At 34.9% G+C, this 14,601-nt stretch overlaps 1 protein-coding gene across 1 annotated transcript in view; it reads right to left on the bottom strand.

The window, feature by feature from the left end:
• Positions 1–918: 918 nt before the first annotated feature.
• Positions 919–14,601, bottom strand: part of MGAT4D (MGAT4 family member D) — a 41,511-nt gene continuing 27,828 nt past the window's right edge. The window contains exons 6-10 of the mRNA XM_086346614.1: positions 9,452–9,565; positions 7,581–7,656; positions 6,158–6,272; positions 3,249–3,379; positions 919–1,119 (exon numbers count right to left, since the gene is read on the bottom strand). Of these exons, the coding sequence (XP_086202740.1) occupies positions 967–1,119; positions 3,249–3,379; positions 6,158–6,272; positions 7,581–7,656; positions 9,452–9,565 (589 nt within the window). The 3' untranslated portion in view covers positions 919–966. The remainder of the gene's footprint in view (positions 1,120–3,248; positions 3,380–6,157; positions 6,273–7,580; positions 7,657–9,451; positions 9,566–14,601) is intronic.

Raw genomic sequence — 14,601 nt, 5'->3', positions numbered from 1 at the left:
CACATCCATACATGACCACAGGAAAAACCATAGCCTTGACTAGACGGACCTTTGTTGGCAAAGTAATGTCTCTGCTTTTGAATATGCTATCTAGGTTGGTCATAACTTTCCTTCCAAGGAGTAAGCGTCTTTTAATTTCATGGCTGCAGTCACCATCTGCAGTGATTTTGGAGCCCAGAAAAATAAAGTCTGACACTGTTTCCACTGTTTCCCCATCTATTTCCCATGAAGTGATGGGACTAGATGCCATGATCTTCGTTTTCTGAATGTTGAGCTTTAAGCCAACTTTTTCACTCTCGACTTTCACTTTCATCAAGAGGCTTTTTAGATCCTCTTCACTTTCTGCCATAAGGGTGATGTCATCTGCACATCTGAGGTTATTGATATTTCTCCCAGCAATCTTGATTCCAGCTTGTGCTTCTTCCAGTCCAGCGTTTCTCATGATGTACTCTGCATATAAGTTAAGTCATCACAACTAAAAATTGATTGTTTTGACTCTGAAGTCTTTGCTCTTTCTACCCCACCAAGATGCGAAGTCAATTATAAATAACATTGTTTTTGAAAATGATGAAAAACTTAGGAATGATTAAAAATCAAATGATGCTAAAGATTTGTTCATTTGGTAAACAGTGATCTGAAAAAGAATGCTGCTACATTTAAATTCAATAATAGAGGCATTTTATTTTTGAAATATTCTTTTATAATTCTGAATATTAAACTAAAATACTGAATTTTACTATAATTTTCAAAACACCTTTTTAAGTTTCATTATTTAAATTATACAGCTGAGCAGAGTAAGGCATAGGAGTTTACATAGGCTGGATTTTTCTAACCATGATAGATAACCTGGATCTTGTAAAGTTGATTGCTGTTCATAACAAATACTTCTGTCATAAGATGAATTGTGTTTAGACAATTTTGATAGCCTCTCATGTTCTCATCATTCCTTTTCTAAATAATATAAGCTCATGAAGCCTTGTGTATTACACAACTACATTTCAAAACACTTACTTTGGAATATTGTTCTCTTCCAGGGTATGATGACTGTATACCCACATGCTGGAAAAGAGAAGGTTTATATCGAATACGAATATGCTTATTTCGTTCTATACATTTTTCCTGTAAGAGAAACAACAATCTTGTGTAAAAATCCAAATACTCATTTTTATTGCATTTACTGGTGGCAGAACCTTTTATTAGTTTTTGCCTGGATTCTATATTACTATTTTAAAATTTAAACAAAACATTTAAATTCTTAGCTTTTTCTTTGTAAGAATAATGGAACAAAGAAATCGAGATACAAAAGCATGTATTTTCTTTCATGAACTCTATTAGTTCACTAGAAAATCAGGCTTGCTTGCTCATTCTTGTCCAACTCTTTGTGATCCCGCAGACTATAGCCTGCCAGGCTCCTCTGTCCATGAAATTTTCCAGGCAAGAATAGTGGAGTGGATTGCCATTTCCTACTCCAGGGGATCTCCCCAACCCAGGAATGGAACCAAAGTCTCCTGTGCGTCGCCTACGTTATAGGCAGATTCTTTACCACTGAGTCATCTGGAAAGCTCAGAAAATCAGGGTTCTATTGTGCGAACTATAATTTTCCTCTCCTCTCTATTCCAGTAATATAAACTTTCCAATATTTTCCCATTTATCCATTTCTCTTGGTCTACATTATTCTCTCCCCGTTTTTTAATTTCAAAACTAAATTACTCCCTTTTCAATTTCTCCTTAAAATGTATATGATTAAAAAAAACAGTATTACACTTCATGGAAAAAGATTTGGATAATCTTCTCAAAAATAAAAATAAGAAAGATGGCCTGTGACATTATCACCCCTATTAAAAACAAGCATTTGAGAAGATGTGGTACATATATACGATGGAATATGACTCAGGCATAAAAAATGAAATAAAGCCATTTGCAACAACATGGATGGACCTAGAGATTATCACACCAAGGAAGAAAGTCAGACAGAGAAAGAAGAACGTCATATGCGATTACTTATATCTGGAATCTAAAATATGCCACAAATGAACGTATCTACAAACAGAAACAAACTCAGTAGACATGGATAACAGACCTGTGGTTGCCAAGAGGGAGACGGGGTGGGGAAGGGATGCGCTGGGAGTTTGGGGTTAGCAGATGCAAACTATTATATATTTAATGGATAAGCAACAAGGTCCCACTGTATATAGTACATGGAACTATATTCAACATCCTTTAAGAAACCATAATGAAAAAAGAATATGAAAAAGAATGTATATATATATATATGTATAACTGAATCATTCTGCTGTACAGTAGAAATTAACACAGCATTGTAAATCAACTATACATCAATAAAATAGTTTAAAAATTATTATGATTGCTATCATTATTTATGTAATGTATACATATAAAATTCATTAAAATACATCTCAAATTTATGTGCATAATAATGTTAAACAGCAGGCTTAAATTCATTTCTACTGATGTTAACATGTAGGAAAATACTGTATTAAAATTGTTTTTAAAACTGTAAAGTCATTAAATAATGTACAGTTAATTTGAAACTAAAGTTCAGATAAAGTTAGTTGAGGGCTTAAAATATAGGAAATATAGTAATACCTTTAATCTATTAATAAAAGTTTCAGTAGGATGGTATTATCAAATTCTTGCTTGCCCAAAATAACCACTCAAATAACTTGTTGATGAAGCAAAGCTGAGTTCATTGCTTACTGCAGTAAGGGAGAAAATACCTTGATAAGAGTCCGTTCAAGTCTTGTGCCTATTTTTCAACTGGATTATTTTCCTGTTGTTGAGTTTTGAAAATTCTCTATATAGTCTGAATACAAGTCTTTGTTAGATATGGAATTTACAAATATCTTTTCCTATCCTGTGGTGCCTTCTCTTAACAGTAAATTTTGCAACACAAAAGGTTTTAATTTTAACGAAGTCCAATTTATCAACTTTTAAAAATGGATCAAGCATTCTATGTCATGTCTAAGAATTCTTCACCTAATCCTGGGTCCTAAAGATTTTTTTCCCATGTTTTCTTCTAAAAATTTTGTAGTCTTATCTTTTATACTTAGGTGATATACTTTGACATAATATTTGTAACAGGTATATGTTTACGTCAATTCTTTTTTAAAATATATATAAATATCCAGTTAAAAAAAATCGATGCACTAAAATTTGTAAACAAAATTTAGGTAATTACATCAGGGAGATAGTATTTTCCTAAAAATACAAAGTAAAGAAATACTCACAAGAGCTTCTCCTGGGGTACACATCTTTACCAGAAAAATGTCCCCCAAGAGCAAATCTATGGGTTTATCTTTGTAGAACATTAAAAAAAAACGTACAAAGTCAGTTAAATCTTCAGATTTAAATAGCTTTCCTATGGAGAAAAAATAAACAAAGCCCAATAACTCTTCAGTGTTTATACCACATATCAAAACATAACCCTTATATATAGTTATTCATTCCATTAACATGGGAAAGAGTACAAAAATATTAAAAATTAAATACATCTATTCCTTGCAAAGCTTAAAGCATTAATGAAGTTGGAGGATGATGAAGCAAAATCATACATCTGCTTCAGTATTAAGAATTACCACTTTTGGTGGGACAAGTAAGAAGCAAGTTTAGAATCGTGAATACTCTCAGGAAATTAACTTTGATAACTAAGGAGGCTCAACTGTTTAAACCACTTGCAAGATATATAAATAAAATGGAAAGTTTAGGACCTGTAACATTTCACTTAGTTTTTCAGATATATAGAACTTTATCAACATACTACATTTTTTACTTTTGGTGCTTAATTTTGAATAAAATAGAGTATTATTTCAATATTTGAACATTATTTTATAAGACTGTTATTTTTTTTTGTATTTATGATTTTTAAAGATTTACTGTATTTTAAAGTATGATTTCACTACATCTAATTATATATTTCTAACATATTGCATCTTTAACTTGAAAATAAAGCTGAAGGTATAAGATTCAGGTAAATTTTGACCTTAAACAGTATAAAACACATCTAGCCACCTAATAAATATGATAGTAGGATGTAGGCATTTCACTTTTCACTAGGACTTGAGTCTATATGGGTCATTTGATCAAGTATATGGTTGTATTTGAATTTTAGGCACCTATGTATATAGTAATCAAAACAAGTGATTTAATGATAGAAATAGTTGATTTAATATGTTTTCTTTATCTGCTGCCAGATTCTGAAAATTCTATTTAGCAAGCTCATATTTTTAGAAAATACTGAAAAACAGAATTGTTATTATGATAAAGAAAATGAAGCCTTTATAGATTTAAGCTTAAATAAGAATTCAGTACCATATATACAGTGTTTCTTGCTCAATGTGTTCTTGTGAATACTCTCTATCCTTCTACTACCTGACTTTTCTGAGAAAAGCAAAAAGAATTTAAAATCCTCAAAGTAATAACCAACAAAATTCTCTCTTCAAGCTTTCAGTGGGTATTACTGTCACCTACAATTTTTCTTTTTATTGTAACCAAAGCTGAGGAAAAAAACAAACTTTCAGAGTTTTAAAACTGGATTCCACACCACTTTACAGAAAGTTTGGGTCAGTATATGAAGTGGTATATAAGGAAGGATAGATGGATTTTACTAGCAATCAGAGAAATGCTTTATTCTCCTCCCGATGGCAAACACAAATTTTGATGGATAAAATCAAATGTTATCAAGTATATGGGGAAGCAGGAACTCAGATGCACTGCATATGAGAGTATATTCTACACAGTCAACCTGCAGAGCAATCTGGCAGTACTTGTGAGACCTGGCTATGTTTACCCCAGTGATCCCATCCCAGGGTGCATATGTATCACTCCATTTCTTTGTGGCAGCAGACAGCTGGGGCAGTCAAGGTCCACCACTCTGGGAATGGACAAGTCAAATAGATTATTATGCAACAGTAAAGAAAATGAACATAAAGCAACATACTGCTGCTGCTGCTGCTAAGTCGCTTCAGTCGTGTCCGACTTTGTGCGACCCCATAGACGGCAGCCCACCAGGCTCCCTCGTCCCTGGGATTCTCCAGGCAAGAACACTGGAGTGGGTTGCCATTTCCTTCTCCAATGCATGAAAGTGAAACGTGAAAGTGAAGTCGCTCAGTCGTGTCCAACTCTTAGCAACCCCATGGACTGCAGCCCACCAGGCTCCTCCATCCATGGGATTTTCCAGGCAAGAGTACTGGAGTGGGGTGCCATTGAAGCATACCCACCAGTAATTGCCTTCTCCAAAAGCAACATATAGACAGCTATAAAATCTAGTTTTGTCGACAAAAACATAAGGAACAGAAATATGTTTATCAAATCACCATTTATGTAAATTTTAAACAAGTACGAACACAATGAACACCAAATCTTGCATGGTATCTGGTATTTATATGCATAATCTGACTGAAATATATTGAGTGCAAACCTATCATGAGAGTGGGTAGAAGTAGGGGGGTGGGTTTTAAACAAAAGAATAAAAAAGGGCTCCTGCTTGTAAACAAAGATGATATGCAATATGAAGCGAGTTAGGTAACTTGGCCTTCTGCAGTGAAGGTTAAATAAAAGAAAACAGGATAGAAGGATGGAAGGAAAAAATGGAAGGAAGCAAAAGGAAGGTCTATAAAAGAATTATAAAAACGATACATCATGGGCACAATTTTAGGAACTTTTCTGTGCTAGGTATAATTCATATGTTTTTACATTTTTTAAGCATGTTAGCTTCAGCATACTAGAAATTGAAAGGACTTCAGAGTACAATAGTCCTGTTAAAATTCCTTCCTCTATAACTTTAATTTTTTGAGTTTCAATATTTTTCTATGTAAAACAGAAGTACATCTTAGTCACTGTGCTAATATGTGTCAGACTCAGAGCTAGCATTAATAAGTAGTAGCTGCCTTATGTTTTTATAACATGTGAATATATGTCAATCTGCTTATTTATACTGTTTATCTACAAAAAATTTGGCTTAAAAACACATTTTCTGAAATTCGGATCTTTGATCTAATTTTTCTGCTAAACTAATAGTATCTTTACAGAAATTATTCCATTCCTTTTCATTGAGTAACAATCTCTTTGATAAGTTCTTAAAAACTTTTAAGATTATTATGTACTAAATTGACCCCACAAAAATAGATCCACTGCTTACCTATAAATCCAAGAACTGAAAACTCAATATAAAGCCAATTATTTGAAGTGATGTTATGTACAAAATCTGTGATTTTTGTAAGGTACATCTTGTTAGCTAAGATATCATCTTCCAGCTTAAAAAAAAAAACAGGCGTTAGTAACCTTTGATGCTTCCCTGGAACAAATTAGCTTGAAAATTGAAAATACAATAGAATACACTGAAAAAAATTTTTTTATGATGTAGTAGATTGATTTTTAGCTCAATTCATGTTGAGGTTATTTCCTGTTAGTCAATTTTCATTTTCTAATTCTGAGACCAGAGATAATCAGTTTCTTTCCTAAATACTAGTAAGTAACATTCGATCTAAATCCTCTTCAGAAGAGGCTATTCATCTGGGTTCATTTTCACTCTCACAACTAATTAGTTTCTTGGTTAAGACTAACTGGTTTTATGCTTAGTTGATAAGTGCCCTGTTCTAGTGCCAAATACTGTGTTTGGCAAAGCAGTGACAAAAGGGAGGGGGCACTCTTGGCCCCACTAGCTGGTTAGAAGTATGGTGCCAATAAGCATAGATCTCCATGAGGGGGTGGGGCGGAAAGGAACTTAGAATTTCCTTTTTAAGTTTAATGTGTATTATGTGGAATCTATAGATGAAGAGGGGTTCCTAAATGATTTGGGAAGATGCGCAAGTCCTCAGGCACAACACCAGGACACACAATAGAATCGTGCTCTTCCAAAAGGGGATGAGTACATTGGCTGCATCTCATGTCTCTATTACATTGCCTCTAACTAGGAATCGAAAGGGATTTTGGTTTTTTACAGTAAAAAGAGAAGATCTGGCTTCAGGCCTTTTTCAAATTCCCTCTCCATTCTCCAGTGATAGTCTGCAAACTCCTGTCGCAACTGTGCACCCTCTCATGTGTGGTATATGCTTACTGTTGGGAAATGTGATATTATTATTTAACACCATGCAGGAATTTAGGAGGTACAGATTATATATAGTTGATTTATTTCACAAACACATAAGGCACTGTAGAGCTGTGTTACTCATAAAATGGGGCAACAAAGAATAGCAATGATAAGTGTGTGTATATATATATATATATATAATGTCTAACATAAGTGCCCAAAATATGTGTGCTTAATCTTATATACTTGTGAGTAGAAAAAATGTAAGTCATATAATTTATTTTTTTGCTAATTTGAGATTTTTTTCAGTTTGTTTCATGTAATTATAATTTCCTCTGTTAACAGTGACCCAGAAAGAAGACTGACACAGAATCAATGTTAAGCTTCCTTCTGGCATTTTAATATAATGGATATTTTCCACTTTTAAAGTACAGAGTCAAGTGGAAGGCTACAATGAGGAAGGAAGTAACTGAAGGAGAGAAGCAGGATATAATACTTCCACTTTCAATTATGTATCTAAATAAGGTCTTACCTGTAAATAATACATAGCTTTGGGCTGGGCATACAGCATCAAAAAACAAAAATCTAATACTTGTTTGATTCTCCAACTAGAGATAAATAATAAAATTTGTTAACATTTTTCAATTTAATTTTTATTTATAAGCATATCTCAGTAATTAAAAACAAACTTTTTTTTACACTTTACTCACAGAAAATACTATCTACGTTAAGTAAAACTGAATATCTTGTACTAAAGTTATACTAAAAGGTTTCCCAACTTTATTCAGGGGACAGTGTCTGCCATTGCTAAGCCAGGATAAGCATAATCTACTTATTTTATGTTTTGGTTAGTCAAATTACCATCTCTATAATAAAGTTAATATTCTTCCTGATCTTAGGTCTTGTTTAAATAGAAGTATGAAGAACCATTATACTAATTTAATACTAAACCACATACTAGCTGGGCTTCCCTAGTCGCTCAGCAGTAAAGAATCTGCCTGCGAGTGCAGGAGATGCAGGTTCAATCCTTGGGCTGAGAAGATCCCCTTGGAGGAGGAAATGACAAAACACTCTGATATTCCTGCCAGAAAAATCCCAGGAACAGAGGACCCTCATGGGCTACAGTCCATGGGGTCGCAGAGTCGGACATGACTTAGCGACTAAACAACAGATACTAGGCCAGGTCCTGAAGCTCCGGAGAGCAATACACAGCGTGGTTCTTGCCCTTCTGGGTCTCATAATCTAGCATGAAAGATAGAAAAATCATAAACCGAGAGCCATTAGACAAGTACTACATAAAGATATTGACAATGATGACTTATAATAAGATGGGTGGGCAGAGCAGCAGGAAGTAGAACATTCACTGTGGAGGAGCAGTCCTGCAAAGGCATGGATTGTGAAGGAGCATGCCGCCTCTGAGAACACTGTGAGCTGATGGAAAGGAAGTGGAGGATAGTGAGATCAGCGAGGACCTGCTCATGAAGGGTCTTTCATGACATGCAGGAAACTTTATATATCTTGTATGAAAAAGGATTCTTCTGGCTACAATATGGAGAATGAACTGGAGGCAAGGCTAGGCTAGGATTAGTGAAGTGAAGTTGCTCAGTCGTGTCCGACTTTTTGCCACCCAATGGACTGTAGCCTAACAGGCTCCTCTGTCCATGGGATTTTCCAGGCTAGGATTAAGGGAAGCCAATAGATCTCCAGTGGTCTGAACTAAGCCCAAGGCAGAGGACTGGGGATGAGAGGGATAATGTAGAGAGAGAATCTAAAAATGAAATGATGATGGAGTCACAAAGGGCAGAAGGAAAACAAGGATCTAGAATGTCTCCCAGTTTTAAGACTCTAAGAACTGAGTAAAATGTGGGTCATTAAAAGCAAAACAAAATCCTTAAAAGATACCTAGATTTGGACATACCATTTATTACTTAAAAAAAGAACCCAGTGACAATAAGCTTCCTGGATAAGACCTTTTTCTGAATCTTAATGTCTTTTGCTCTACTGAGTTTTGAGGAACCAAATTATTATACTTCTTGTAAAACATACCACATTTATAATTGAACAGTAGCAAACCTTTGTATGTGTATAGAGCTTTTTATTTTTTTAGAATTCTTTCATAAACACGACTATTTTATTTTCACAATGACTTTCCCATATACATAATGTGGATTTTATTATACATACTAGAAAGTTGAGGAAGTTAAGGAAAAAAGGCTAAATTACCTGCCTTGGATAATCAGCAAATAGAAAAGCTGGGGGTATTAATAGAATCTAGGTGCCAGCCAACAGAAGCTGGCTCCAGCATACCGCTGGAGCATCAAATACTAACTACTATATGCTAAGTCTAACATTTTATCAGATGAAGCCAGTTATTTAAGGATACTACTTTTCAATATATCATACCTCTCTAATTTTTCTGAGTCGTCAGTTGATCGGGCAGCATGTGATATGTTTGGATAAAAATAAGCAGGTATTGAAATGACTTCTAAGGATCCAGATGTCACCTGCCTTTTGAATCTATAAACAGAAGTGGAGGAGTATAATTGAATTTGATTTACCAAAATCACACAATTAAAAATAAGTTCCTTATGTATATCCATATAGTATTTTGATCTTAATTACTTCATGATATACCTTATAGTGACATCATAAAATGAATACTTTTTTAAGCCAAAATATTTCTTTTCTAAGTCAATGACACATGTAAAAAATTACAATGTACAATGTAAAATTAATTTCCTCTTATAAAAATTATAAGTATGTTGAATTTTTCAAGTTTTCAATCAGATATGCACTCTAACAGATGCAAGTTAATTGACTAGTTAGCACAGTATAGTAACTGAAAAATAGCAAAAACGTTAGAAGATTTAAATTCATAATTTTAGTTTAATAAGGGTCCTACCAAATAGCAATGTGGCTCCTGAAATCAGACTGTCATAGAAAGGATTCAGTGTGACTCTTGTCCACAATTCTTTGGAGGAGTATTTTTTAGACTCTTTATTTTTAAAAGTTAATATTTATAGACCAACAAGGACATCATTAAAATGCATAAAATACTGCTCCAAAAGCTGTACTATAAATCTTGTACCATCAAGGTAAATAATGAGAGACCAGGTAGAGCATTTTAAATGGTTTTCCATAAGAGAAAAATTATGTGACTTTAAATGAGATTTAAATCTAGGCATGACATTATTTATTAAAATGGAAGCAGGACAGAGTTTATATGCATGATTTGAATTCAGTGCAAAATAGGCAGTCCTTGCTTTGAATTTCAGTTACTACATTTTAATTAAATAATGTACATTTTCCCCAACACTTTTCAAATGTGAGTCTTCATGGAATATTAGCTGAATATAGTATAAAGTAGAAACTTCACTTCCCGACTCCTCAGTTCATAAATCACTACATAAATAAGAGATGCACGTCATCTCGTCACTTCTTTCCAAGTCTGCCGGTGACTGGTCACCATGCATCTGTTTTTCAGGTAACTGATAGCCAGCAAAACATGCGATTGTGTTGCTTCCTTGTCTCCCAGTAATAAACAAACCCACGTGACACTGAAGAAAATAACCAAAAGAGGGGACTGGCTAATAGATGAAAGTGCAGACAGTGATAACGCTGGAACTTTCTCTGGATGCAACTAAAAGACCACAGACACTGGGAATGTTGACACCTTCGCTCTCCAGAGACACCTGGGATGTGTTCCCACAACTGCTTAGTGAAGGTGAACTTGCCTGACATAAATAAGGAAAATGCTTGTAGCAGAAAGGATATCCTGTAGGATATGATGCTGGCAAAAAACTTCACATTAAAGGAACCCTCAGAGATGGTTCATGACATTGAAAATGTAAGTGATAAAATGTAGGTGCCTGATCCAAACTCAGAAGTATGACAATTTGTCAGGGCATAAAAAAATGTTCACTCTGAATTTTAAGTTATAGGACAGGAAAAAGGCAAACAATGCTTAAACTACTTTTAATAAATTTTCTAAATGAAATACTTTATTCTCAATGATTGCCATGTTTTATTTATTTTTTAATTGAAGTACAGTTGGTTTACAATATTATATTAGTTTCTGGTGTACAACACAGTGATTCAACATTTTTATAGATTATAGTCCATTTAAAATTATTACAAAATAATGGCTATATTTCCCTGTGCTGTACAGCATTTCCTTGTTGCTTATTTATTTTATACACAGCTGTTTGTGGCTCCATCTCCCTCCTCCCCTGTCTTTCCCCCAGTGTATCTGTGCATCTGTTTTGTTATGTGTGTGTTTATTTTTTAGATTCCACATGTAAGTGGTGGTAACAGGATATTGTCTTTCTCTGACTTATTTCATTAAGTGTAATACTCTCTAATCCATCCATATTGTTGCAAATGGCAGAATTTCATTCTTTTTTATGGCTGAGTAATATTCCATTTGTTGTGTTGTGTGCTCAGCCTTGTCCAACTCTTTGTGACCCCACGGACTGTAGCTCAACCAGCCTCCTCTGTCTATGGGATTTTCCAGGCAAGAATACTGGAGTGGGTTGCCATTTCCCACTCCAGAGAGATCTTCTCGACCCAGGGATCAAACCTGCATCTCCTGCATTGGCAGGCAGATTCTTTATCCCTGAGCCACCTGGGAAGCCCGGTATTCCATTATATACATGTATCTCCCATCTTCTTCATCCATTCATCTCTTGATGGGCACATAGGCTGCTTTCATATCTTGGCTTTTACAAACAAAGCTATGAACACTGGGATGCATGTTTCTCTTCGAATTAGTGTTACCATTTTCTTCAGATATATACCCAGCAGTGGAACTGCTGGATCATACAGCAGTTCTACTTTTAGTTTTGGGGGGACTTTCCATAGTTAGTGGCTGCATGAATTTACATTCCCACCAACAGTGCACAAGCATTCCCTTTTCTCTACATCCTTCAAAAATATTATCTGTAGACTTTTTGATGATAGCCATTTTGACAGTCATGAGGTGATATTTCATTGTGATTTTGATTTGCATTTCTCTGATATTAGTGATGTTTAGCATTTTTCATGTCTCCACGTTTTAAATTACAGTGTACTAGATGAATATTAGCTTTACTATATTTTTCATTTTTCTATACATTTATAGCTATCAGAAAGTATTAAACATTTTGACCAATGTTTAAAGGTCATGAAACAATTGCTTGCGACTATGTAGTCATATCCACAGGAAATGTTTGTAAACCTGTGTATTCTTTCTAGCTGATTCTGTTAAGAATCGCTTATGAGGATATCAAACTAGCATGGATTAACGTCATTTTAGGATAACGTGTTTTCTCCGAACAGTGGTTTATTATTCAGAATAAAGCAACTGAGAGGATAGCATGGGATATGAGGACATTTTACGGATTTGAGTATAACTCAACATTCTCCTGGGAAATCTTCTTTGGGGAAAACTAGACATCCATGGTGTTTTATTTAATCTTGCTCAACTCTGTCTCCTTTTACACACATCAGCTCTTTCAAGCCTTCCATACTGTTCTCAAGTTTATATGCTGCCAGTTAACTCCTCATTCTCAACGTATGATCTTTACCTCTCTCATAGAGAAATGACAGACCTACCTTTAAGGAGGGGACTGTTTCACTTCACCTTCCCTGTCCAAACTAGTTTTGTCTTACTCTTTCACCCATTCTGACCTTTTTTTACTTAGTCCTGCCTATATCTCCATGTGTGCCTTGCACGAATCCCCTGCAGTGCTTGCTCTATCAGCTTCCTCCCTCTTCACCTGAGCACACAGAAAAACACTCAAGTTGCTCCCGTCTCAAAACTCCCCAAACATGTCTCCCTCGAGCTAGTTTTAACTTTTCTCCCCATCAGTTAAGCTCATTTAGAAGAAACTAATTTTTGACAATTTTATTATGAAAATTACCCAAAATATGCAAATCCCAAATCACCTAATTTCAACAACCATTAATTTTTTAACTTGTTCATCTATGCAGTCCACATTCTTTGCTTAAGAATTTTAAAACAAATCATAGATATCATATTTTACCCTTAAATTCTTCAGTGTAAAATTGTAAAAGGACATTTATTTATTTATTTTTTTAAGCGTAAGTCTTTCTATTTTAATCAAATACCTTTATAGTGCAAATATAATATATTCACATGCATTTGTAGTTTTACATACTCGTAACAAGATAATGACATAGACTAAAGCTGCACCAGTTTTTCAAGTGAATCTTTAGTTTAACCAAACATACAAAGCGTTTATTGAAATTAACATTTCTAGCAAAGCCACAGGCTTGAATCAAGCAGCGTCAATGCTGTAGTATAAAAAATAAAAAGGAAATTAAAAAAAAGGACATTTATTTATGTAATGACATGACAGTATCACATCTCACAAAACTAAGAGTAATTACTTAACATCACATAATACTCGGTGGATATTCACAAATCCCTAGCAGTTTAAGTACAGGGTCTAAAGGTGGGGGGTGGGGATGAGATCCTCTCATTATAATTGGTTATCTGATTATATTCTTTGCAGCCAAAGATGGAGAAGCTCTATACAGTCAACAAAAACAAGACCAGGAGCTGACTGTGGCTCAGATCATGAACTCCTCATTGCCAAATTCAGACTTAAATTGAAGAAAGTAGGGAAAACCACTAGACCATTCAGGTATGACCTAAATCAAATCCCTTACGATTATACAGTGGAAGTGACAAATAGATTTAAGGGCCTAGATCTGATAGATAGAGTGCCTGATGAACTATGGAATGAGGTTGGTCACATTGTACAGGAGACAGGGATCAAGACCATCCCCATGGAAAAGAAATTCAAAAAAGCAAAACGGCTGTCTGGGGAGGCCTTACAAATAGCTGTGAAAAGAAGAGAAGTGAAAACCAAAGGAGAAAAGGAAAGATATAAGCATCTGAATGCAGAGTTCCAAAGAATAGCAAGAAGAGATAAGAAAGCCTTCGTCAGCGATCAATGCAAAGAAATAGAGGAAAACAACAGAGTGGGAAAGACTAGAGATCTCTTCAAGAAAATTAGAGATACCAAAGCAACATTTCATGCAAAGATGGGCTCGATAAAGGACAGAAATGGTATGGACCTAACAGAAGCAGAAGATATTAAGAAGAGGTGGCAAGAATACACAGAAGAACTGTACAAAAAAGAGCTTCACGACCCAGATAATCATGATGGTGTGATCACTCACCTAGAGCCAGACATCCTGGAATGTGAAGTCAAGTGGGCCTTAGAAAGCATCACTATGAAGAAAGCTAGTGGAGATGATGGAATTCCAGTTGAGCTATTTCAAATCCTGAAAGACGATACTGTGAAAGTGCTGCACACAGTATGCCAGCAAATTTGGAAAACTCAGCAGTGGCCACAGAACTGGAAAAGGTCCATTTTCATTCCAATCCCAAAGAAAGGCAATGCCAAAGAATGCTCAAACTACCACACAATTGCACTCATCTCACACACTAGTAAAGTAATGCTCAAAATTCTCCAAGCCAGGCTTCAGCAATATGTGAACCGTGAACTTCCTGATGTTCAAGCTGGTTTCAGAAAAGGCAGAGG

This window comes from Bos grunniens, chromosome 17 (genome assembly GCF_055505025.1).
Source record: "Bos grunniens cultivar Pamir isolate PY7600 chromosome 17, Bosgru_T2T1.0, whole genome shotgun sequence".
Lineage (NCBI taxonomy): Eukaryota > Metazoa > Chordata > Mammalia > Artiodactyla > Bovidae > Bos > Bos grunniens.
This window is presented reverse-complemented; position numbering and strand designations above follow the sequence as displayed.